The 24142-nt window shown below is 46.1% G+C and overlaps 1 protein-coding gene across 7 annotated transcripts; it reads left to right on the top strand.

The window, feature by feature from the left end:
• The first annotated feature begins 11487 nt into the window (after positions 1–11487).
• Positions 11488–21698, top strand: LOC115077855 (vesicle-associated membrane protein 1-like). Of its 7 annotated transcripts, none has more exons than XR_003852987.1 (6): positions 11488–11843; positions 14275–14389; positions 15653–15806; positions 16646–16697; positions 16946–17387; positions 19081–21698. XR_003852987.1 is itself a non-coding variant. In XM_029580196.1 (5 exons), coding segments are annotated over exons 1-5 (342 nt in total). In that variant the 5' UTR covers positions 11492–11841; the 3' UTR covers positions 17173–21692. The 7 variants fall into 7 exon arrangements, 5 of the variants coding, with proteins under 5 accessions (XP_029436056.1, XP_029436054.1, XP_029436053.1 ...); XR_003852988.1 differs by having other exon boundaries at positions 20229–20379; XM_029580196.1 differs by having other exon boundaries at positions 11492–11843; positions 17154–21692.
• The last annotated feature ends 2444 nt before the right edge of the window (positions 21699–24142 follow it).

Below are 24142 nucleotides of genomic sequence, written 5' to 3'. Positions count from 1 at the left end.
CTTTGGACCTGCCGTGGAAAGCACACTTGAGTCAGATGTGTACTCGGTATAGTGGGAACAGTCAATAATCCTTTAATTTGAGATCTTAGCGTTCGCTGAGTTCTGTATGGTTGTAATGTCACGACGATCGTGCTCTTATTACTAGAATGAATGGTACTGAATATTATCGTTAATACTTTGTAAAATATTCCTGATTGTACAGGCAGCCGTTGTAGTGAGATCAGTGATGGTGTAATGTGATCACATTTCCGGTTCCTAATAAAAGTCTCGCTGAAGCATTTTGTAGTAGTTGTAATGGTTTCAAGAGGCCTTTGGGAAGACAAAGTAATCAACACAACAGTTTAGATTTGAGAAAATCGGAGTTTCCAATACAGTACGGAAGTCTTCAAATGTTAATACAGGTTTCAAGCAATGTAGAATACGTAACTTGGCGTAACCTGTTTTCATGGTAAGGATTTCATCCAGCTGGATACCTAAATTCCGTACTTGGTTTGAGGGAGTAATTTGAAGGGCACCGGAGGTTTAACTATGGAAGGATTTCTACTTAACAAAATGACTTCAGTCTTTCTAGGGTTTAACGTTAGTATAAGATGATAATTCTTGCTGCATTGCTTTCATAATGGTCGATAGTGTCGATACTGTATTTTCAAATGCTGTAAAGAATGGTATGTGAAATTGTATGTCATCCTAAAGAAATTCCTAAATCCGCCAGTAATTTGCACAGTGGGAGCATTGAGATGTTGATGAATAGTGCTGCTGAAAGGGGTGAACCTTGGGGGACCCCTGTATCAATATGGAAGGTATCAGTTAAACTGGGCAATCACATAACTTAGAATGACCTGTTTGGATAGGGGGGAAGAGAACCATCTGAGGACACTACTGTTGATCCCAGTGTTGCTCAGCTGATGGCATAACAGGATATGGTCCACAGTGTCAAAGGCTGCTTTTAGGTCGATTAGCACCAGAAAATAAGATTCATCCGCATCAAACCCTCATAAGTTAGAGTCCATTAAGGAGAGGAGTAAAGCCTCAGTTGAACAATGTTTCCTAAATCCAAATTGATTAGGGAGAAGAATATCTTGGACTTCCAGATGATTCACGAGTTGAGATAACGCAGCTTTTTCCAGTACTTTCGCTAGAAATGGCAAGTTGGATATTGGCCTGTGGTTGTCCCAGCCATTGATTCTACTGCTACGATTTTCAGGATCGGCTTAATTGTAGCTGGTGGTCTGATTAAGCCGATCCTGAATCGTATGGTACAATTCCTTCTGAGAGGGAGAGATTGATTAAGGATGTAATTGTTGGGGCGATAACAGTTTGTATTTGTTTCAGGGTCCTGGTTGGGACTGGATCAAGTGGGTGGATTGTAGGGTTTATTTTGGCAACAATTTGGCTACTCTGTCAAACGTGGTCCATTTCACCTGATTATGTGAATCTTCACCTGCACTTGTTAGAGAACAAAGAGGGAGATGATTTTTTAAGCTATTGATTTTATCTAAAACGATTTGACACATTCATTGCAAGCAGCCTTTGAGAAGTTATAATTTCCCAGGAAGTTTAGAATTAAATATTACTCCAGGAACCTGTTTTGCGTAGTAATCTTTTTTTTTTGCTTTATTGGTTAATTCATGGTATTTTGTTAGAGACCTATATTTTCCTAAGATTTGGGGGACTTACATTTCCGCCATTCTACTACGGCTTCTTGTGTTTGCAGTTTTCTTTTCTTTTTCGATAGTTTTTGTGTGGACTGGACTGAGGTTTTCAGTCTGATCCCAGGAATCAAATGTCGTGGAGGGCATTATCTTGATTTAATTTGAGGAGCTTATTTTGTATTTGTTTCTGAGTACCCCCATATCCATTTTTTTCCTGAAGGTAAAAGTATGATTTTTATCTGTACTTTTCTGAGGAGAGTTGAGGAAGGTTATTTCCGCCTCTATTAATGGGTGGTCAGATCAGGGCAGTAAAGTATGAGAAGTATTGATTAGACGGGTATTGGTATTGGCGCAGATTAAATCCAGAATATGTCCTGTGTTAGGAGTAGCTTTGGAAGGATCCATTGTCTCTGAAAACCTATCACAGGTGTTTTATCTACTTGCAGGTTACCGACTCCTACAGTTACGGTAGAGTCTGGTGACGGATGCACTTCAGTAAACCAATCCTGTGTTTGAGGAGATTTTGGCATTGCCACCTCATACTTTGTAGGGTACAACGTTTAGTTCTTTTTTCATTTAGGTCTGGGGTAATGAAAGACCAACAAAGCAGGTGGGCAGGCTATCAAAACAGCCGTGAGGGCAACAAGGTGGATTAGAAGCCAAGAAATGCCCGATTAGAAACTTTTATTTATGGAGACGATTTCTTTTTAAGGTGAGCCCGACTCAGGCCGAGTTTCGCCCCCACATTGGGGCTGCCTCAGGGGCTAAAATACACAAATAACATAAATAACTAAACAATACAGGACATACAAAATCATAATAATATAATGGTAACATGTAAAGCGAAGGAAAGCTTCTTACAGTCACAGCTGAAAAACTAAGCGGCACAATATGAAGCGGAGTAAACATTAATACACAAATAACATAAATAACTAAACAATACAGGACATACAAAATCATAATAATATAATGGTAACATGTAAAGCGAAGGAAAGCTTCTTACAGTCACAGCTGAAAAACTAAGCGGCACAATATGAAGCGGAGTAAACATTAATACACAAATAACATAAATAACTAAACAATACAGGACATACAAAATCATAATAATATAATGGTAACATGTAAAGCGAAGGAAAGCTTCTTACAGTCACAGCTGAAAAACTAAGCGGCACAATATGAAGCGGAGTAAACATTAAGCAGGAAGCGGGAACAGAGGAGTTCTCTGTCTTAGCTTCTTCCTGGGGATTCTTCTTAGATCTCCACACGACCCCCGGCCTAGTGAAGTACGTCTGATCCACGATTGCGTCGAGTGGAGCAGGGTCCACGCAGTAAGCACTTTGTGCGCTGCTCTCCTCTGGTCGGTGGGCGGTGATGTCCCCCTTTTCGTGCTGGGGGCTCGCCTGCCACGTCAGTTGGTGAAGAAGGCCGCCCGATTGCAGCCCTGCTGCTGGAGTCCACCCTCGGCGTTGCCACTGCTCTTAAGTAGGCCCTGTTTTGAAATATTTTATTGGTACTTGGGAAGTGTATATGACTTTAATAGATGTTCTATTTGTCAGTAGTTTAGGAATATTCTTTTATTAGTCTGACCCTTTAGTTATCAAGCTTTGGTACAATAAGATGTGGTTTGACAGCAGCTTGCAATATGTTATGGTACTTTTAGAAATCTCGGCCGCAGGTCACCAGCAGACGCCGGCTCCAGCCCTCCTCCGCGGCGGCACGGGACAGGCCACGCTACGGCGTTCCTCCAGGCGTGCGTGCAGCACTTGCTGCCTCTTACAGGGGCCGTGGCGGGGAACCTCTGCCCAGCCCCCCAACGATGATGTCATCTTTCAGGGCTATTTAAGCCCAGCTCTCTGCACCATTCCTTGCCTTGGCAACGTGTTTGCTCCCGGGAGTTTCTAGTTGCTGCGTTCCAGTGTTCCTGTCGTCACCTGCTCCTGATCCTGAGTTCCTGCTTGTTCCTGACCTCCTGTTCCTGTGCCTGTGGTTCTGCTTCCTTTTCCTCCTGGTTCCTAGCCCTCAGATTGACTTCTTGGTTCTGACTTTGGCCTGGTTTCCTGATTCTGCTGTCTGCTGCCCGCCCTGACTCTTGGCGTGTTCCTGGTTCCTGCTTGTCTGCTGCCCGCCCTGACTCTTGGCGTGTTCCTGGTTCCTGCTTGTCTGCTGCCTGCCCTGACTCTTGGCGTGTTCCTGGTTCCTGCTTGTCTGCTGCCCGCCCTGACTCTTGGCGTGTTCCTGGTTCCTGCTTGTCTGCTGCCCGCCCTGACTCTTGGCGTGTTCCTGGTTCCTGCTTGTCTGCTGCCCGCCCTGACTCTTGGCGTGTTCCTGGTTCCTGCTTGTCTGCTGCCTGCCCTGACTCTTGGCGTGTTCCTGGTTCCTGCTTGTCTGCTGCCTGCCCTGACTCTTGGCGTGTTCCTGGTTCCTGCTTGTCTGCTGCCCGCCCTGACTCTTGGCGTGTTCCTGGTTCCTGCTTGTCTGCTGCCTGCCCTGACTCTTGGCGTGTTCCTGGTTCCTGCTTGTCTGCTGCCTGCCCTGACTCTTGGCGTGTTCCTGGTTCCTGCTTGTCTGCTGCCTGCCCTGACTCTTGGCGTGTTCCTGGTTCCTGCTTGTCTGCTGCCTGCCCTGACTCTTGGCGTGTTCCTGGTTCCTGCTTGTCTGCTGCCCGCCCTGACTCTTGGCGTGTTCCTGGTTCCTGCTTGTCTGCTGCCTGCCCTGACTCTTGGCGTGTTCCTGGTTCCTGCTTGTCTGCTGCCCGCCCTGACTCTTGGCGTGTTCCTGGTTCCTGCTTGTCTGCTGCCCTGCCCTGACTCTTGGCGTGTTCCTGGTTCCTGCTTGTCTGCTGCCCGCCCTGACTCTTGGCGTGTTCCTGGTTCCTGCTTGTCTGCTGCCTGCCCTGACTCTTGGCGTGTTCCTGGTTCCTGCTTGTCTGCTGCCCGCCCTGACTCTTGGCGTGTTCCTGGTTCCTGCTTGTCTGCTGCCTGCCCTGACTCTTGGCGTGTTCCTGGTTCCTGCTTGTCTGCTGCCCGCCCTGACTCTTGGCGTGTTCCTGGTTCCTGCTTGTCTGCTGCCTGCCCTGCCTCTTGGCGTGTTCCTGGTTCCTGCTTGTCTGCTGCCCGCCCTGACTCTTGGCGTGTTCCTGGTTCCTGCTTGTCTGCTGCCCGCCCTGACTCTTGGCGTGTTCCTGGTTCCTGCTTGTCTGCTGCCTGCCCTGACTCTTGGCGTGTTCCTGGTTCCTGCTTGTCTGCTGCCTGCCCTGACTCTTGGCGTGTTCCTGGTTCCTGCTTGTCTGCTGCCTGCCCTGACTCTTGGCGTGTTCCTGGTTCCTGCTTGTCTGCTGCCCGCCCTGACTCTTGGCGTGTTCCTGGTTCCTGCTTGTCTGCTGCCTGCCCTGACTCTTGGCGTGTTCCTGGTTCCTGCTTGTCTGCTGCCTGCCCTGACTCTTGGCGTGTTCCTGGTTCCTGCTTGTCTGCTGCCTGCCCTGACTCTTGGCGTGTTCCTGGTTCCTGCTTGTCTGCTGCCTGCCCTGACTCTTGGCGTGTTCCTGGTTCCTGCTTGTCTGCTGCCCGCCCTGACTCTTGGCGTGTTCCTGGTTCCTGCTTGTCTGCTGCCCGCCCTGACTCTTGGCGTGTTCCTGGTTCCTGCTTGTCTGCTGCCTGCCCTGACTCTTGGCGTGTTTCCTGGTTCCTGCTTGTCTGCTGCCTGCCCTGACTCTTGGCGTGTTCCTGGTTCCTGCTTGTCTGCTGCCTGCCCTGACTCTTGGCGTGTTCCTGGTTCCTGCTTGTCTGCTGCCCGCCCTGACTCTTGGCGTGTTCCTGGTTCCTGCTTGTCTGCTGCCTGCCCTGACTCTTGGCGTGTTCCTGGTTCCTGCTTGTCTGCTGCCTGCCCTGACTCTTGGCGTGTTCCTGGTTCCTGCTTGTCTGCTGCCCGCCCTGACCTCTGGCCTGCTTCCCTCGTGTTGCTACTTCGCTACCTGCCCCGACTCCTGGACCATCCTCGTTTCTCTGCACCTCCGCCAGCCTCGACCCGGACCTCCATACACTGCTTCCTCTCGTGGGCACTCTTTGCCAGGAGACCCTCGCCAAAGTCCTGCCAGCCCCAGTACTCAAGGGCTGAAGCTGAGGGGAACGAGGTTTGGTATAGGGTCTCCTGCTCCTGCACTGCCTCCCAGCTATGAGGACCACCGGGGGCCTTCCCTCAGTGCAGGTTCCAGCTCTCGTACCGACTCAAGGGTCCACTACACTAACAATTTGATACTTTAAATCATTGTATTCTTGATTATCTGATATTGATCTGGTGAAGCACACTCTCCTGTTGCAGAGGTGTGAGGGACAAGCACCAGACGGGAAGGAGAGAAGTGCTGAGGTGCAGGGAAGTGGGGAGTATTCTAAGGAATTTGGGTTTGATTGTGGGGTTCCACAGCGTTCACCTTTATCTCCACTGTTGTTTAATCTTTTTATGCAGCTGCTGGGGGAATTGGTCAGGGAATTTGGGTTTAAGGGGATTCTCTATGCTGATGATGTACAGTCGATTTTTTTCTGCAGGATGTGATTTTGAGGAAGCGATGATGAGGATCAATGTGAACTTGGCTCAACTCTCTAAGTGGTTTTATAAAAACCGCTAAGTGTTGGATATCAGGAAAGCAGACTGGCTGTATATTGGGAAAGAGGATGTATTACACAGATCGTTGAAATTAAGAAGAGATGGGGTGAACTTGGGAGCCAGCTTGTAAGTAAAGAATTTGGGGGTGATCTGTGATGATCAGTGGGATTTCAAGCCCCACCCATCAGTGGTAGTACAAAAGATATTTTTCAAGCTTAGGCTATTGAGGAGACTTCCATTATTTCTTTCCTTGGCTGTTTCTTAAAGTATTCGTAAGTTACAAGTCATGCAAAACATGGCAGCATGGTTGATTTATGGTTATTCTTGAAATGTTAGTGCTGTTCCTTTATTAAGGCGTTCGACAAAGTAGATGTAGTGTATTTGGATTTCCAGAAGTTGTTCAACAAAGTCCCTCATTTATTTATTTATTTATAGGATTTATATACCGGAAGTTCCTGTATAATATACATATCACCCCGGTTTACAAGGAACAAGAACTATCGCTTCATTTAGCGGTTTACATAGAATTTAGCGGTTTCGTAGAAGCCTCATGAGAGGCTTCTACGAAAACTAAAAAGTCATGGGATAGGAGGCGATGTCCTTTCGTGGATTACAAACTGGCTAAGACAGGAAACAGAGAGTAAGATTAAATGGGCAATTTTCTCAGTGGAAAAGGGTAAACAGTGGAGTGCCTCAGGGATCTGTACTTGGACCGGTGCTTTTCAATATATTTATAAATGATCTGGAAAGGAATACGGTGAGTGAGGTTATCAAATTTGCAGATGATACAAAATTATTCAGAGTAGTTAAATCACAAGCAGATTGTGATAAATTACAGGAGGACCTTGCAAGACTGGAAGATTGGGCATCCAAATGGCAGATGAAATTTAATGTGGATAAGTGCAAGATGATGCATATAGGGAAAAATAACCCTTGCTGTAGTTACACGATGTTAGGTTCCATATTAGGAGCTACCACCCAGGAAAAAGATCTAGGCATCATGGTGGATAATACATTGAAATCGTCAGCTCAATGTACTGCAACAGTCAAAAAATCAGAATGTTAGGAATTATTAGGAAGGGAATGGTTAATAAAATGGAGAATGTCATAATGCCTCTATATCGCTCCATGGTGAGACTGCACCTTGAATACTGTGTACAATTCTGGTTGCCGCATCTCAAAAAAGATATAGTTACGATGGAGAAGGTACAGAGAAGGGCTACCAAAATTATAAAGGGGATGGAACAGCTCCCCTATGAGGAAAGGCTGAAGAGGTTAGGGCTGTTCAGCTTGGAGAAGAGACGACTGAGGGGGGGATATGATAGAAGTCTACAAAATCATGAAAGGACTTGAACAAGTTAATGTAAATCGGTTATTTACTCTCAGATAATAGAATGACTAGGGGGCATTCCATGAAGTTAGCAAGTAGCTCATTTAAAGCAAATTGAAGAAAATTATTTTTCACTCAGTGCATGGTTAAACTCTGGAATTCATTGCCAGAGGATGTGGTTACAGCAGTTAGTATAACTGGATTTAAAAAGGGTTTGGATAAGTTCCTAGAGAAAAAATCCTGCTATTACGGTAATTAATAAGCAATAGTAGCTTGAGATTTATTTAATGTTTGGGTACTTGCCAGGTTCTTGTAACTTGGATTGGTCACTGTTGGAAACAGGATGCTGGGCTTGATGGACCCTTGGTCTGACCCAGTATGGCATATGCTGCTTTGTGTTTCTTGATTTTATTGTTTTATGAGGAATAGTGGTTCCGTCATTGTTACACTGTAGGCAGTCTGGCTTCTTAGGGTTTCCAATTCCTTTTGTGTCTGCATATTTGCTGGTTCTAATTTGTGATCCTTTATTCTGTATTTGGTGAGGGTCTCTCTGCTCTATGCGTTTGAGCAAGGGGAGAGATTTTGCTAGCATGCAGTGTCTATGTAGGGATCTATAGCAATCGGGTTTGTATTGGTATTCTGGAACTGAGTGTAATATTTACAGTGCTCCTTTTTCTCAGGAATGGTTCTTGTTGTTTGAGTCCTTAGTGTTACTACTGTTACGTTATAGGTTTGCTGTTCAGATTTTGAGTGTCTTTTTTTTACAATGTATCTGGCAGTGGAAGGAGTTTGTGCTGCTGTTATTGTGAGGGACCTGTCTGGATGTGGTATGGTGTCTGCCTCTCTTTGTGTTTGTGTCTGTCTGATTGCTTCGCCAGCAACCTGAAGAGAATCAAAACTGGAATTTTGAGCTTCTGGCTGGCAGCGCGACTGGCTGCTATTTGGCAAATGGTTGAGCAGTTGATTGGTTGGTGAGAAGCTCTGACATATTTATTTAGTTGTTTTATATACCATCGTTCCAAAAGGAGATTACAACGGTTTATAAAATCAGCTTTCATACTCTGGCTTAACTTTGAAAACTGGGTCGACATTCATATTCGAATACAGCATAATAGCAAATATATTCTGGTTAACATTCATATTCTGGGTCAACAAAACAGTAACTACATATTCTAGGTCAACATTTAAATATCAGGTACATATTAACTAGTATAGTAGTCTGTACCTCACGATTTCCAATTCATTGTCCTTCATGTATTAATCATTAAGTTGTCAAGTTTTTTTTTTATATCACTCAAAGCTTTTTTTTTTTTAATTCTTTATTTATATCTTTTTAAAATTTTATAAACCAAATACCAGTTCATAACAGAAACAGCAGATATCTCGTATAGTCAAAATTTTCAAAGAAACAAACTTTAAGACAAAATCATTGTTACTGTGTGACATCTTAATATTAACATCAATGATTCTAATTTGGGCTGGAAAGTGGGAGTATTTCATTATACTATTAAATAATTAGAGGATAAACTTAAGATTGGTCGGCATGAGCCAACCTACATCCTTAAATTATACCTCTGGGGATGGTATGGGCTGTTTTTTTAATTCTATAAACCCTGCTAATTGCTCTGGGGTAAAGAAAATATTGCATTCATCTCTCTTTTTAACTAAACATTTACAGGGAAAATGTAAAAGAAACGAGTAGCCTAATGCAATTATTTCTTGATGAAGATTAAAAAAAAATTTCCAGCTCTGCTGAGTCGCTAGGGCTAAATCAGGAAATATTTTAACATTTAAGTCATAATATTTAATGGGATATTTCCTAAAATAAACTTTCATAATTTTATTCAAAATTTGTAACAACAGAAATCAACAATGTTCCTTTTTCAATAACAACCAATTTCCTACCTATTTCTAGAAATAGAGAAACCAACATCTCTTTCCAAGGTGATTTGACAAATTTTCTGGAAAACACTCAAAGCTTTTTGCTCATTTTTTTTTTTAACTATTATATTTGCATAATGAGGTTATAGGCAAGTTGATATTTTACATTAAATCATGTTTCATTTTACATCATTTGAAACTTATGGCTCATTCTTTATATTATTCATTATTTTATACTGTGATGTTATCAGTAAATATTTTAAGTTAAACAAGAATATAAGAACTTGCCATACTGGGTCAGACCAAGGGTCCATCAAGCCCAGCATCCTGTTTCCAGCAGTGGCCAATCCAGGCCATAAGAACCTGGCAAGTACCCAAACACTAAGTCTATCCCATGTTACTGTTCCTAGTAAAAGCAGTGGCTATTTTACTTAATTAATAGCAGGTAATGGACTTCTCCTCCAAGAACTTATCCAATCCTTTTTTAAACACAGCTACACTTACTGCACTAACCACATCCCCTGGCAAAAAAATTTCAGAGTTTAATTGTGCGTTGAGTAAAAAAGAACTTTCTCCGATTAGTTTTAAATGTGCCACATGCTAACTTCATGGAGTGCCCCCCTAGTCCTTCTATTATCTGAATGAGTAAATAACCGATTCACATTTACCCGTTCTAGACCTCTCATGATTTTAAACACCTCTATCATATCCCCCCTCAGCCGTCTCTTCTCCAAGCTGAACAGCCCTAACCTCTTCAGCCTTTCCTCATAGGGGAGTTGTTCCATCCCCTTTATCATTTTGGTTGCCCTTCTCTGTACCTTCTCCATCGCAATTATATCCTTTTTGAGATGCAGCGACCAGAACTGTACACAGTATTCCAGGTGCGGTCTCACCATGGAGCGATACAGAGGCATTATGACATTTTCCATTTTATTCACCATTCCCTTCCTAATAATTCCTAACATTCTGTTTGCTTTTTTGACTGCCGCAGCACACTGAGCCGACGATTTCAATGTGTTATCCACTATGACACCTAGATCTCTTTCTTGGGTAGTAGCTCCTAATATGGAACCCAACATTGTGTAATTATAGCATGGGTTATTTTTCCCTATATGCATCACCTTGCACTTATCCACATTAAATTTCATCTGCCATTTCGATGCCCAATTTTCCAGTCTCACAAGGTCTTCCTGCAATTTATCACAATCTGCTTGTGATTTAACTACTCTGAACAATTTTGTATCATCTGCAAATTTGATTACCTCGCTCGTGGTATTTGTTTCCAGATCATTTGTAAATAAATTGAAAAGCACCGGTCCCAGTACAGATCCCCGAGGCACTCCACTTCTGAAAAGTCATGCTTTTAGTTCACGTTTGAAGTTCTTTTTATCTGTTAAGAGGCATAGGACCCGCTCTGGGAAGCATTTGTGTTAGATGTGTACTCCATGTTGTAGGTACATTTAGAAGTCCTTTCTTTTGCTATCTCAAGGCTGGTTGTGGTGCGTATGCTATTAATCCAGGGTTCATGCTGTTGATGATATTAAAAATTAGTTAAGACTTTATAGTGAATTCTGGATTGTACAGGGAGCCAAGTGCAGTGCTATCAGCGAGGGGTTGATTGTCGTCAAATTTCTTTGTTTCTAGTAGGAGTGTGACCGAGGCATTTTGTAGTAACTGTAGTGGTTTTAATCCTGAAGGTAGGCCTAGTAGTAGGGAGTTGCAGTAATCTAAGTTTGAAAATATTAAAGTTTGTACAGCAATGCCGAAGTCCTGAAATGTTAGCAAAGGTTTCAGTCTGTGCAATATTCTTAGCTTGGAGTATCCTGTCTTAATTAATTTGCTTATATGCTTTTTCCTTGCCATGTTCTCATTGATCTGTATTCCAAGGTTCCTTACTTGATCTGAGGATGTAATGTTTAATTTTCCCAGGTCCAGGGATTGAGGTTTGGGACTGAGCTTTGTGTCTGAGCAGTAGGAGGCTGGAAGTGCCCCTCTTAACCACTGCTTCAGAGAAGCCAGAGCTGCCCCCTCTTCCTCCCCCAGGGGCAGGTTTAGGCAAGAAGCAACAGGGCCTACAAACCCCAGAATGCACTAGGAGGTGAGATTCCCCCCCCCCCAAGGCTCAGAGCTATCCTAAGGTTTTCACTGCCTGAGCCGCACAGGAGGAGCCCAGGGTCGGAGCCCTCCCGGGATTTTCTGTCGGGGGAAGCGCGCTCGCCCTGCAGCGCCTGCGCCTTTAATTGCCTCCCTGGGAGTGAGCGCGAGCGCGCTGGGCGGGTGACGTCACGGGCGTCAGAGCGCGCGCCGCGGAGCTGCTGCAGAGAGAAAAGAAAAAAGGCGAAGCTGCAGCAGCACCGGAGCCGCAAGTCAAACTCGGACATGTGAGTGCGGCGGGTTACATCGACCCGAGGCGTCGATGTGCTTGGAGTGGGGGACACCTCTGGTTGTGACTGTGGATTGGGGGCGGGGGTGATACCTTTGACTGATAAATCTGCTTTTGGTTGGGGGAGGGGGAAAGACCTCTAGGTGTGATGTGTGGATTTGGTGCAGTGATGGAGGTTGGGAGACCTCTGGATGTGATGATATGGATTTGGTGCAGGGATGGCGCTTGGGAGAGAGGCGACATCTAGGTGTAATGTGCATTTGGTGCAGTGATGAGGGTTGAGTTGAGGAGAAGACCTCTAGGTGCAGTGAAGGTGGTTACATTGGGTAGGAGACCTCTAGGTGTGATGTTGAGGATTTGGTACAGTGTTGGGGATTGGCTTGGGGAGGAGAAGACCTCTAGGTGTGATGTTGGGGATTGGCTTGGGGAGGAGAAGACCTCTAGGTCAGATGTTGAGGATTTGGTACAGTGATGGGGATTGGCTTGGGGAGGAGAAGACCTCTAGGTGTGATGTTGAGGATTTGGTACAGTGTTGGGGATTGGCTTGAGGAGGAGAAGACCTCTAGGTGAGATGTTGAGGATTTGGTACAGTGTTGGGGATTGGCTTGAGGAGGAGAAGACCTCTAGGTGAGATGTTGAGGATTTGGTACAGTGATGGGGCTTGGCTTGGAAGGAGAAGACCTCTAGGTGTGATGTTGAGGATTTGGTACAGTGTTGGGGGTTGGCTTGGGGAGGAAAAAACCTCTAGGCGAGATGTTGAGGATTTGGTACAGTGATGGGGCTTGTCTTGGATAGGAGAAGACCTCTAGGTGAGATGTTGTGGATTTGGTAAGGTGATGGGGCTTGGCTTGGGGAGGAGAAGACCTCTAGGTGTGATGTTGAGGATTTGGTACAGTGATGGGACTTGGCTTGGGGAGGAGAAGACCTCTAGGTGAGATGTTGAGGATTTGGTACAGTGATGGGGCTTGGCTTGGATAGGAGAAGACCTCTAGGTGAGATGTTGAGGATTTGGTAAGGTGATGGGGCTTGGCTTGGGAGGAGAAGACCTCTAGGTGTGATGTTGAGGATTTGGTACAGTGATGGGACTTGGCTTGGGGAGGAGAAGACCTCTAGGTGAGATGTTGAGGATTTGGTACAGTGATGGGGCTTGGCTTGGGTAGGAGAAGACCTCTAGGTGAGATGTTGAGGATTTGGTACAGTGATGGGGCTTGGCTTGGGAGGAGAAGACCTCTAGGTGTGATGTTGGGGATTGGCTTGGGGAGGAGAAGACCTCTAGGTGAGATGTTGAGGATTTGGTACAGTGATGGGGATTGGCTTGGGAAGGAGAAGACCTCTAGGTGTGATGTTGAGGATTTGGTACAGTGTTGGGGATTGGCTTGAGAAGGAGAAGACCTATAGGTGAGATGTTGAGGATTTGGTACAGTGTTGGGGATTGGCTTGAGGAGGAGAAGACCTCTAGGTGAGATGTTGAGGATTTGGTACAGTGATGGGGCTTGGCTTGGGTAGGAGAAGACCTCTAGGTGAGATGTTGAGGATTTGGTACAGTGATGGGGCTTGGCTTGGGAGGAGAAGACCTCTAGGTGTGATGTTGAGGATTTGGTACAGTGATGGGGCTTGGCTTGGGGAGGAGAAAACCTCTAGGTGAGATGTTGAGGATTTGGTACAGTGATGGGGCTTGTCTTGGATAGGAGAAGACCTCTAGGTGAGATGTTGTGGATTTGGTAAGGTGATGGGGCTTGGCTTGGGGAGGAGAAGACCTCTAGGTGTGATGTTGAGGATTTGGTACAGTGATGGGACTTGGCTTGGGGAGGAGAAGACCTCTAGGTGTGATGTTGAGGATTTGGTACAGTGATGGGGCTTGGCTTGGGGAGGAGAAGACCTCTGGCTGTGATGTTGAGGATTTGGTACAGTGGTGGAGGTTTAGGGGTGGGGAGACTCTTAGTTGTAACAGTGACAATTTGAGTAAGAAGGGGAAAACCAGGCTTATGCACCTATCCTGAAGCACTTCCTACTTTTGACCCTACTGATAATGACCTCCACCTTTTAAATAACCATGGCCTTTTAGGGTACTAGATCCAATTGGTGAATTTCTTGGATTAAACTAGTCTGAAGTTCTTTTGTCAAGAGTAGAAAGTAATGGCAAAGGAGAAGAAACTGTTCCTAGAAACAGAGAGGCAGAAGAACCCTCCAGTGCCCAGTTCATATCTGGCCTTCCCCAAGCTTTTTCACAGCGAAGGCTCATCTGTGCCTGCCCCAGGCTCCACCGCAGGAGGGGAGAGTTCCTGAGGTCACTCCTAAATCTGGCCTCTGATCACAGGGTCCAAACCTGCTGCAGTGCGCGTAAAGGGCCTTGATCGTCATTGCAGTGAGTCGTGGCATCAGCAGCAGATTCTTTCAAGTTTTTCTATTATTGTCCTTTCCTTCTGCAGGTCTGCTCCCCCTGCAGCCCCGGCCCCTGTGGGGCCCGATGGTACACCTGCTGGACCACCTCCCAATCTGACTAGTAACAGAAGGTTGCAGCAATCACAAGCACAGGTGGAAGAGGTGAGAAGCTCAATCCCAGATCAAATCTGCAGTGTGTGTGTGTGTAACTGCTTGCAGCATGCACGGAATAATATTGGAGCCCTGAGCGGTACTAATTCCTCTCACGTCATCTATGCCCCTCTGGAACTTCCTGGCTGCCAAACCCATGATATCCTCTCTGTCCCTCTGGAACTTCCTGGCTGCCAAACCCATGATATCCTCTCTGTCCCTCTGGAGCTTCTTGGCTGCCAAACCCATGATATCCTCTCTGTCCCTCTGGAGCTTCCTGGCTGCCAAACCCATGATATCCTCTCTGTACCTCTGGAGCTTCCTGCCTGCCAAAACCATGATATCCTCTCTGTCCCTCTGGAGCTTCTTGGCTGCCAAACCCATGATATCCTCTCTGTCCCTCTGGAGCTTCCTGGCTGCCAAACCCATGATAACCTCTCTGTCCCTCTGGAGCTTCCTGGCTGCCAAACCCATCATATCCTCTCTGTCCCTCTGGAACTTCCTGGCTGCCAAACCCATCATATAATCTCTGTCCCTCTGGAACTTCCTGGCTGCCAAACCCATCATATCCTCTCTGTCCCTCTGGAGCTTCTTGGCTACCAAACCCATCATATCCTCTCTGTCCCTCTGGAGCTTCCTGGCTGCCAAACCCATGATATCCTCTCTGTCCCTCTGGAGCTTCTTGGCTGCCAAACCCATGATAATCCTCTCTGTCCCTCTGGAGCTTCTTGGCTGCCAAACCCATGATAATCCTCTCTGTCCCTCTGGAGCTTCTTGGCTGCCAAACCCATGATAATCCTCTCTGTCCCTCTGGAGCTTCTTGGCTGCCAAACCCATGATAATCCTCTCTGTCCCTCTGGAGCTTCTTGGCTGCCAAACCCATGATAATCCTCTCTGTCCCTCTGGAGCTTCTTGGCTGCCAAACCCATGATAATCCTCTCTGTCCCTCTGGAGCTTCTTGGCTGCCAAACCCATCATATCCTCTCTGTCCCTCTGGAACTTCTTGGCTGCCAAACCCATGATAATCCTCTCTGTCCCTCTGGAGCTTCTTGGCTGCCAAACCCATGATAATCCTCTCTGTCCCTCTGGAACTTCTTGGCCGCTGGGCCCTTGACGTCCTCTCTGGAGCTTCTTGGCTGCTGGGCTCTTGATGTCCTCTCTGGAGCTTCTTGGCCGCTGGGCCTGGGATTTCCTCACTGCCCATGATGTCCCCTGTTTCTCTGTCTTTGCCCAGTGCTGTATGTTTGCGTGATGAGTTTCCTGTTCTGCCTCCAGGTGGTGGACATCATGCGGGTGAATGTGGAAAAAGTCCTGGAAAGAGATCAGAAGCTGTCGGAGCTGGATGACCGTGCAGACAAGCTGCAGGCGGGAGCCGAATTATTTGAAACCAGAGCTGCACAGCTGAAGAGGAAATACTGGTGGAAGAATTGTAAGGTACTCCCTATGTCTGTCTGTCTGTCCTGGGTGAAGGTCATGCAGAGTCTGTGACAGAGCCGGGGATTGGGGCTCAAGGGATGAGGTCTTGAGGTGGGAGGGAGGATCCTGCAGCTTGCACCCTGCCTCGCTCCCCCTCTCAGCACTGTGGAGGGAGGGGAGAGGTCTTGAGGTGAGAGGGAAGCTCCTGCAGATTGCACCCTGCCTCGCTCTCCCTCTCAGCACTGTGGAAGGAGGGGAGAGGTCTTGAGGTGGGAGGGAAGCTCCTGCAGATTGCACCCTGCCTCGCTCTCCCTCTCAGCACTGTGGAAGGAGGGGAGAGGTCTTGAGGTGGGAGGGAAGCTCCTGCAGATTGCACCCTGCCTCGCTCCCCCTCTCAGCACTGTGGAGGGAGGGGAGCGGTCTTGAGGTGGGAGGGAAGCTCCTGCAGATTGCACCCTGCCTCGCTCCCCCTCTCAGCACTGTGGAAGGAGGGGAGAGGTCTTGAGGTGGGAGGGAAGCTCCTGCAGATTGCACCCTGCCTCGCTCCCCCTCTCAGCACTGTGGAGGGAGGGGAGCGGTCTTGAGGTGGGAGGGAAGCTCCTGCAGATTGCACCCTGCCTCGCTCCCCCTCTCAGCACTGTGGAAGGAGGGGAGAGGTCTTGAGGTGGGAGGGAGGATCCTGCAGATTGCACCCTGCCTCGCTCCCCCTCTCAGCACTGTGGAGGGAGGGGTGGTCCATGCAGCACTTTCATTCCTGAGATTTTGCTGGGGCTCTGGGTTGGGGGTGCCAGGTGGGACTTCTCCTGGTCTCTTCCCTCTCCTAATGAATTTCTGCCTTTATTCTCTCCACAGATGATGATTATGATGGGGGCTATATGTGCTGTCATCGTGGTGATTATCATAAGTGAGTTCACTGGGGTTGGATAATGGGGACAGGAAATGGGGTGTGGATGTGACTTGTAACTTGAATTAAAATTTGCTTGCTGTTGGGACTGGTGGTGTGGGAGAGAGATGGGAGGACTCAGGAAGTGACATGGAGAGCGTTCGTCTCCTCAGCGCAGGATAGAGGGGGAGGCAGAGGGGGTGCTGTGAGTGCCGAGTACCTTTCTTTAACCCTTTTCTCTCTTCTCCTCTTTTTCTCTCGGCCTGCAGTCTACTTCTGCACTTGAGAATGCTTCAGGAACCTCCGTCCTCTTGCTTCTTCCGTTGGTCCGATGTCATTTCCTCTTGCACTTCCTTGTCAGCAATACAATCTGCTTTATCTCTTCTTTTTATATTTGACTTTGTCTGTGTATTCTCAGCCAAGCTACTTGTTTTTAATTTAATTTGAATTGCTGTTTACATATCTTGCCTTGATTAGGGTGAAGTTCAGTTCCTAAGCTGAATGGATGGAGAGGAGGCCATTTTGAATTTGAAGGCAGGAAGTTGGCCAATGGCAGATGTGGAAATAGCAGGAAGTCATAATTTGTTAGATAAACTTGTTTTATTTTTAAAGTCGTCATGACCAGTAAGGGGATGAGGATATATGCTGTTCTTGCAAAATGCTGATGATGTATTCGGAAATGATTTGGCATGCGAGATGCCCATTTTCCAGGTGAGTTTACAGTTCTGAGCAGGAAACCTGTTTGTACAAGGATCTTATGGGTGTGTGTGTAGGGGGGCAGCTGCAATGCTTCCTGTTTTAATGGGAATGTGTGTATGTGAGAGAGAGAGAGAGCGTGTGTCCCTGTAAGTCTTGTGGAAGGGACACGATAAGATGCTGTGACAACCTTTCCAGCGTGCTCTGCATGGGGAGAGAAGGATCTAACTCTGTAATGTGCAGAATGTGTAACCTGCCTAGCAGAGGGACAGTAACAGGGAAGGGGAGCAGCACGCCTTGTGATTTTCTGACAACTGGCATACATTATAGTTATCACCACCCTGTGGGGATACGCTTTGAGTTTTCTCTGAATTTGAAGAGAGCCATATGGCGCTCATTCTGAAGATCAACAAAACTCTGTCCAGCATCTTTTTCCTCCGTAACACGAGCGCCTCCAAGGAGTGGAGCAGCCTTTTGAATGCCATCATGAATCAGAGGAGGAGTAAACTGCTTGTCTGCTCGTTAAACAGTCGTTTCCAGAAAGACAGGAAAAGGTCAAGATAAGGCAGGATAGCAGCAAACAGGCTGCAGCGCTAGCTGAACTGCCTGCTGTGAATCTCTGCCGAGCTGTGGTAGTAATTGTGCAGCAGCATGTCCTGATTGTCTCACACTGATCTGATGGACGTTCACTTACAGCAGGAGTCCCCAAGGCCACAGCCTAGTCTTCAGGATCTCTACAGTGACTAGGACAAGATCCGTTCTATGCAGGTGGCTTATCCTGAAAACACGACTGACTGTGGCCTTGCAGAAGTAGTTGTTGGGAATCCCATTGCCTTACAAGGAGCCATGATAATTATGACCGGAGCTCTCTGCCTCCCTCCACCCTTATGGATCAATTTCTCATTGACCAATGTCAACAGCAAAGCTGGCATTGGTTGTGATTTTAAACCATTGTTGACCTTACAATGGGCCGTATCTCACCCTCATCTTGCCATCTTGTCCTGGTAAGCTCTGTTGTGCAATAACTGCAGCATTACCGAGATCGCACTCTGGGCAGCTGTGGGTGGCTTCGAGCAGGCCCTTGTCTCCAGTGACTGAAACGGCTGACAGCAGTGGGCACCATATCTGATGCCAAATTGGAATAGCTCAGCAGAGTTAAATGCAGAAATAACCAGAGGCCCATAAGAGGGTCAGACCAAGCTCCATTGACCCAGCATCCTGTCTCCGCGAGGGGCCCGTCTGGGTCATAAGTACCCGTCAGATCCCCAGTAGTTGATCTGTTTCTTGTATCTCATCCCGAGGGATAAGCTCCGCCTTTTCCGAGTCTGCCTGGCTAATAACTGCTTCTGGACTTTTCCTGCAGGAACTTCTCCAATCCTCTTTTGAACCCCGCTGTGTCACTTGCCTTGGCCCCGTCCTCTGGCAACGGATTCCACAGATTGATTGGGCACTGAGTAAAAAATACTTCCTCCCATTTGTTTTCCATCTGCAGGCTGCTACTATCATGCAGTGTCCCCCAGTCCTAGGGTTATTTGAAAGGGTAAATAACCGCTCCCTGCTTACCCATTCCACCCCACCCAGGAGTTTATAAAGCTCAGTCATATCCCCTCTCAGTTGTCTCTTTTCCTGATCCATTTAACCTTTCTCTATAAGGGAGTTTTTCCATCCCCTTTATCATTTTTGTTGCCCTTCTCTGCACCTTTTCTAGTTCCACCATGACGTTTGATATGAGGCAACCAGAACTGCACTACTTAAGGAGCTGTTGCATCATGGATTTCACGTAGCGGGTGCTAGTGCTACGTGTGAAATCCTGGGAACAGTGAAGGTGGCAGGAGCATTGTTGGAGGTAAGGAGGAGATTCTGGCGAATGATCCATCAGTGTCTCACGTGGAGGTTGGAGTAGATATTACCGCTGTCCTGGGCCACGTCTCTACACTGAATTTGGGTTGTCTTAATGTTAAATGGGTTGGGGTAGTCCATCTCTCCCCTGCTGCATTGATGGACCCCCAAGCTCCTGGTTCCAGTGTGGGGAGAGTCCAACCTTGTACCTGGAGTGGTTTGTGATGCTGGAAGCCAGAATGACTGATAGGGAGCTACTCCCATGTGATTCAGAAAGGACACACATCTCCATTTCCGAGTGCTAGTTAAAAGAATGCAAAAAGGTTAAAGAGATGAGGGCTGTTTAGCTTGCAGAAGAGACGGCTGAGGGGGGATATGATAGAGGTCTATAAAATCATCAGAGGAATAGAAAGGGTAAAAATGAATCGGTTATTTACTCTTTCAAATAATACAAGGGCTAATGGGCACGCCATGAAGTTAGCAAGTAGCACATTCAGAACAATCAGAAAATTCTTTTTCACTCAATGCACAATTAAGCTCTGGAATTCATTGCCAGAGGAATTGGTTAAGGCAATTAGCCCTGCAGGGTTTGGACAACGTCCTGGAGAAGTCTATAAATTTATTAACCAAGTAGACTTGGCGGAAGCCACTAGTTATACATGGGATAAGCAGCATGGGATCTGCTTGGATTTTGCGAGGTATTTGACAACTAGATTGGTCAAGGTAGAGAAAAGGATAGTGGGTTTGATGGACCTTCGGTCAGAACCAGTATGATAGTTTTTATGTTCTTATAAAATGTTCAGTAAGTATTGTCTGAGATGAGGCAGAGAGGTTTCTCTTCAGTTTACTCCATGTTTTAACCTCCGTGCACAGTGCATGAGCTTAAAAAACCCACCCCAAAACAGAAAAACCTTTACTTTAAAACACAGTGAATATCTATAAAACACCCCCTTTGTCCCTTTGTTAGCTGTTGACATAACATTGTCATTTCTTTGTCTGTCTCTGTTGTATCTGCAGTGAAATTGTACAAAGAAGATTTATGTAATATAGAAAAACATCGCATCTGATAAAGGCATGTTTCTTCATGTAAACAAATCCCTTCCACTCCCTTTCCTCCCGAAAAAATAAAATAAAACAAATAACCTGGAAATTGGTGCTTTCTAGCTCTGTACAGCAGGGGGGGTCAGAGGTGGGGGTGACTGGTGCACAGCAGGTCTCACAGTTAAAAGGACAAGACCTTACAGACGGCAGTAAAGGTGTGAGGCCGAACGTGGTAATCGCCATAAATATTATGTAGATATAATGTAACACGCTCGGTATCACTGCCTGTAATGTGTAGTTATAATGCACACATAATGTAACTAACACTGCATGAAATAAGCTGTTATAATACACAGTGTAACACGCTCGATATCACTGCCTGTAATGTGTAGTTATAATGCACACATAATGTAACTAACACTGCATGAAATAAGCTGTTATAATACACAGTGTAACACGCTCGGTATCACTGCCTGTAATGTGTAGTTATAATACACACATAATGTAACTAACACTGCATGAAATAAGCTGTTATAATACACAGTGTAACACGCTCGGTATCACTGCCTGTAATGTGTAGTTATAATGCACACATAATGTAACTAACACTGCATGAAATAAGCTGTTATAATACACAGTGTAACACGCTCGATATCACTGCCTGTAATGTGTTTTATAATACACACATAATGTAACTAACACTGCATGAAATAAGCTGTTATAATACACAGTGAAACACGTTCGGTATCACTGCCTGTAATGTGTAGTTATAATACACACATAATGTAACTAACACTGCATGAAATAAGCTGTTATAATACACAGTGTAACACACTCAGTATCACTGAGTGCAATAAGCAGTTATAATGCAGTTAGCAATCCCCATATCTGTGTAGTAAGCAGTATCACTGCATATAATAAGTACTTAAACTAACTACTTACTGTTACAAACACACACATTGTATCAGTGTGTGCACTAAGCATTTATAATACACTGTAACCATCTAGGACCTAACACCATAGAGAGCAATTTAAAATTTCCAGTCCAGCTGCAGGTTTTGTACCTTTCCCATCTGCTGGAGACAGATAATACTGAGCGACTGCAGGTGGCACACTGTCTCATGTACTAGCAGTAATGTAATGCTTTGCTGGTAGGGGAGACAATGCAGTTTGAAGTAACATGAGGGCAATAAGGAATAAGCAATTATAATACTGACAGTATAACAGTATTGCCAGATACTTTGTACAATACTTAAACTGCATGAAATAAGCTGTTATAATACAAACACAGTGTTAACACTCAGTATCACTGCATGCAGTAAGCAGTTATACAGTATTGCTGCGTGTAATAAGCCGACGTAGTATAGACACACACTATCACTGCATGTAATGAGTAGTTCCTGTACATAACCGGATCAGTCCAGACGCCTGGGTTATGCATCCCTGCCAGCAGATGGAGACAGAAAGTTTTACTGATGCTGTACATAACCCAGTGTGCCACCTGCAGTCTCTCAATATTTCTCTGTCTCCAGCAGATGGCAGAGGGTGCAAAACCTGCAGTTCTCCAGTTTTTGGATGATTTTTTTTCTTTTGAGCCTTCCTCCCGGGGTTTTTACATTTTTGTTTCTGGAAGGAATCCTTTTGGGGCCTGAGTAGTTATAATGTAGACATGGTGGAACACCCTAAGTATTACTGAATCTAAAAAGCAGTTATAACACAGGCAACACATTCCACAGCTTAATTGTGTATTAAGTAAAAAAAAAATCCTTTCCCTTAGGGATGTACAGCCCCATTTTTTCACTGTGGTTTTTTCATTTCAAGGGGTTTTTTTTCTTCATTTTTTTCAATTTGTTAAATGTTTTTTTTTCCTTATTTAAAGTTTTATATTCCGTTTTCTCCATAAAATTTTGTAGTACTTTACATCATTACATACATAATAAGTAAAATATAAAAACAAACATTACAATAATATAAAAAATATAATACAATATAAGCTTGACTCTGCCTTCTCAAGTTTAACAAAGATAGGATGGTATATTGAATGACAATTATATAAATTTTAAAATTATATTCTACATTCCTACAATATCAAATGCCTTCTTAAATAAAAGCGTTTTTTCCTAGCGTGTAGCCAGATGGACTCAGGACCAGTGAGTTTATGCTTCCCTGCCAGCAGATGGAGACAGAGTCAGGTTTCAAAGCTGACATCACCCTAGATACAGCCCTGCAGTGACCTCAGCCATTCAGTATCTCTCCGTCTCCAGCAGATGCAGACGTGCTTTTTCTATGGGGATCGCTGTACCTTTTGGAAGAAGAACTTCTACTTTTAAATTGGAGAAAAGATTGAGCCCCGCTCTCCTGCGGTGATACCTAAAGGTCCCTCCCCCAGTTGAGAATTCCTGAGGTGATTTCCGAGATCCCTCAGAGATGGGCCTTGGTCCGGTAGCCGGTTCCCGGAGTGGACTTTGCTGCTTAAGTAGCTGAAAGACTGGGTGCAGGAAGCCAAGTGTGGCGGTGCAGCCAAAGCCCTCTCCCCCCACAGCCGGAGACCTTATCTGTACTCAGCTGGTAAGTGCTGAGCCCAGGTACATTTAAAAATTTAAAAAAAATGTTTTCCTCCCGATTCAGAGATGGAGGGGTTTTGGTAAGACTTCCTTCAAACTCCTTGCTTGGCGCATTGTACAGACGACGTTTCCAATCCCGTTGGGGTAAGGGGAAGTGGGCTTCCGAGCAGGTTGAGCAGCCCCCCGGTGGGCTAGGCTCCATTTTAGGCTTGGTCGGCACACCGTGTGGTAGGCCGTGGCGGCGCCATCTTGCGTATGTTTTTGTGCTTGTATTGCCCACCATAGAGCTTCAGTATGCACAGTGCATGTCCACTGGGCGCAAAACGTCGCATACATACATACGCGCCCAACTTATTAGGCACAGAATACACGTAAAGCTGGTCACTTGGGCTGTGCATGTGCCTCGCTGTGGCACGCATAGGTTCACGAAATCTGCGCATAAAATTTTAAGCATGAGCCACCTGAACATGCAGTTACTGTCGCCAATGGCTCCAGCAGCAAAGAAACATAAGCGCTTTTCTCTCTGTGCTGCTTCTCATGTTAGGGCTGCACAGACTGACCTGGATTCTTGCTTATGTCAGCACTATGAGGGAGGATTGGCCTCCCCAGACTTTGCTAAGCCCGGCTCCTCCCATTCAGAGGATGGATCAGCCACAGCCTTAACCAGAAGTATCCTCAATCTGAGTAACCCCTCGATTGGGGTCATCCATGAGAGAGGGAAATTTAGCGGCACCTACCCCAGTATCTCCTGGGCTAGGCGTGGACTCGGCTGCCTTGGGTGGAATTCTTTCAAGCCTTCAGACAGGCGCAGTCTGCTACCTCACTTGCCCCTATCCAGACGGAACCGCAGCCGGTAAGCTCTCCCTCTCGCAGAACTCAAGGTATGCCTCTACTCACCAAGGTTATCCCTGGCAGGGACCCGGATGGCACAGATGAAGAAGAGAATCCAGATTCCTTAGAAGATGAGGAAATCCTCCCTGGTTTAGAACCTTATTGGACTATGTTACGGTTTTTCCATAGAGACGAATTGCTGACTGTAGTTTCCCAAATCCTGAAGATGCTGGGAGTTCCTGGGGCGGACTCTATGGCGGAACCAAAGAAGATTCCTATTTTGACTTCCCTATGGAAAGCCTCTTGCTACTTTCCAGTACCGGAAGCCTCCAGGAGTTGATTTACCTAGATTGGGATGCCCTGGCAGCAAGTTTTAAAGGTGGACAACCATCAGAAGCTCTATACCCACTGGATCCGGCAGCGAGAGAACGTTTACGTTTCCATAGTTGATGTGCTGGTCTGTGCCGTCTCTAAGCGAACAACTATCCCAGTGGA

This window comes from Rhinatrema bivittatum, chromosome 16 (assembly GCF_901001135.1).
Source record: "Rhinatrema bivittatum chromosome 16, aRhiBiv1.1, whole genome shotgun sequence".
In the NCBI taxonomy this organism is placed as follows: Eukaryota; Metazoa; Chordata; class Amphibia; order Gymnophiona; family Rhinatrematidae; genus Rhinatrema; species Rhinatrema bivittatum.
This window is presented reverse-complemented; position numbering and strand designations above follow the sequence as displayed.

Bases quoted from the DNA above. Each gene is read 5' to 3' on its own strand.
- LOC115077855 (XM_029580193.1), top strand. The intron at 14,390-15,652 runs GTGAGAAGCTCA...TTCTGCCTCCAG, and splicing joins CACAAGCACAGGTGGAAGAG to GTGGTGGACATCATGCGGGT. The intron at 16,698-20,228 runs GTGAGTTCACTG...TTGTATCTGCAG, and splicing joins CATCGTGGTGATTATCATAA to TGAAATTGTACAAAGAAGAT.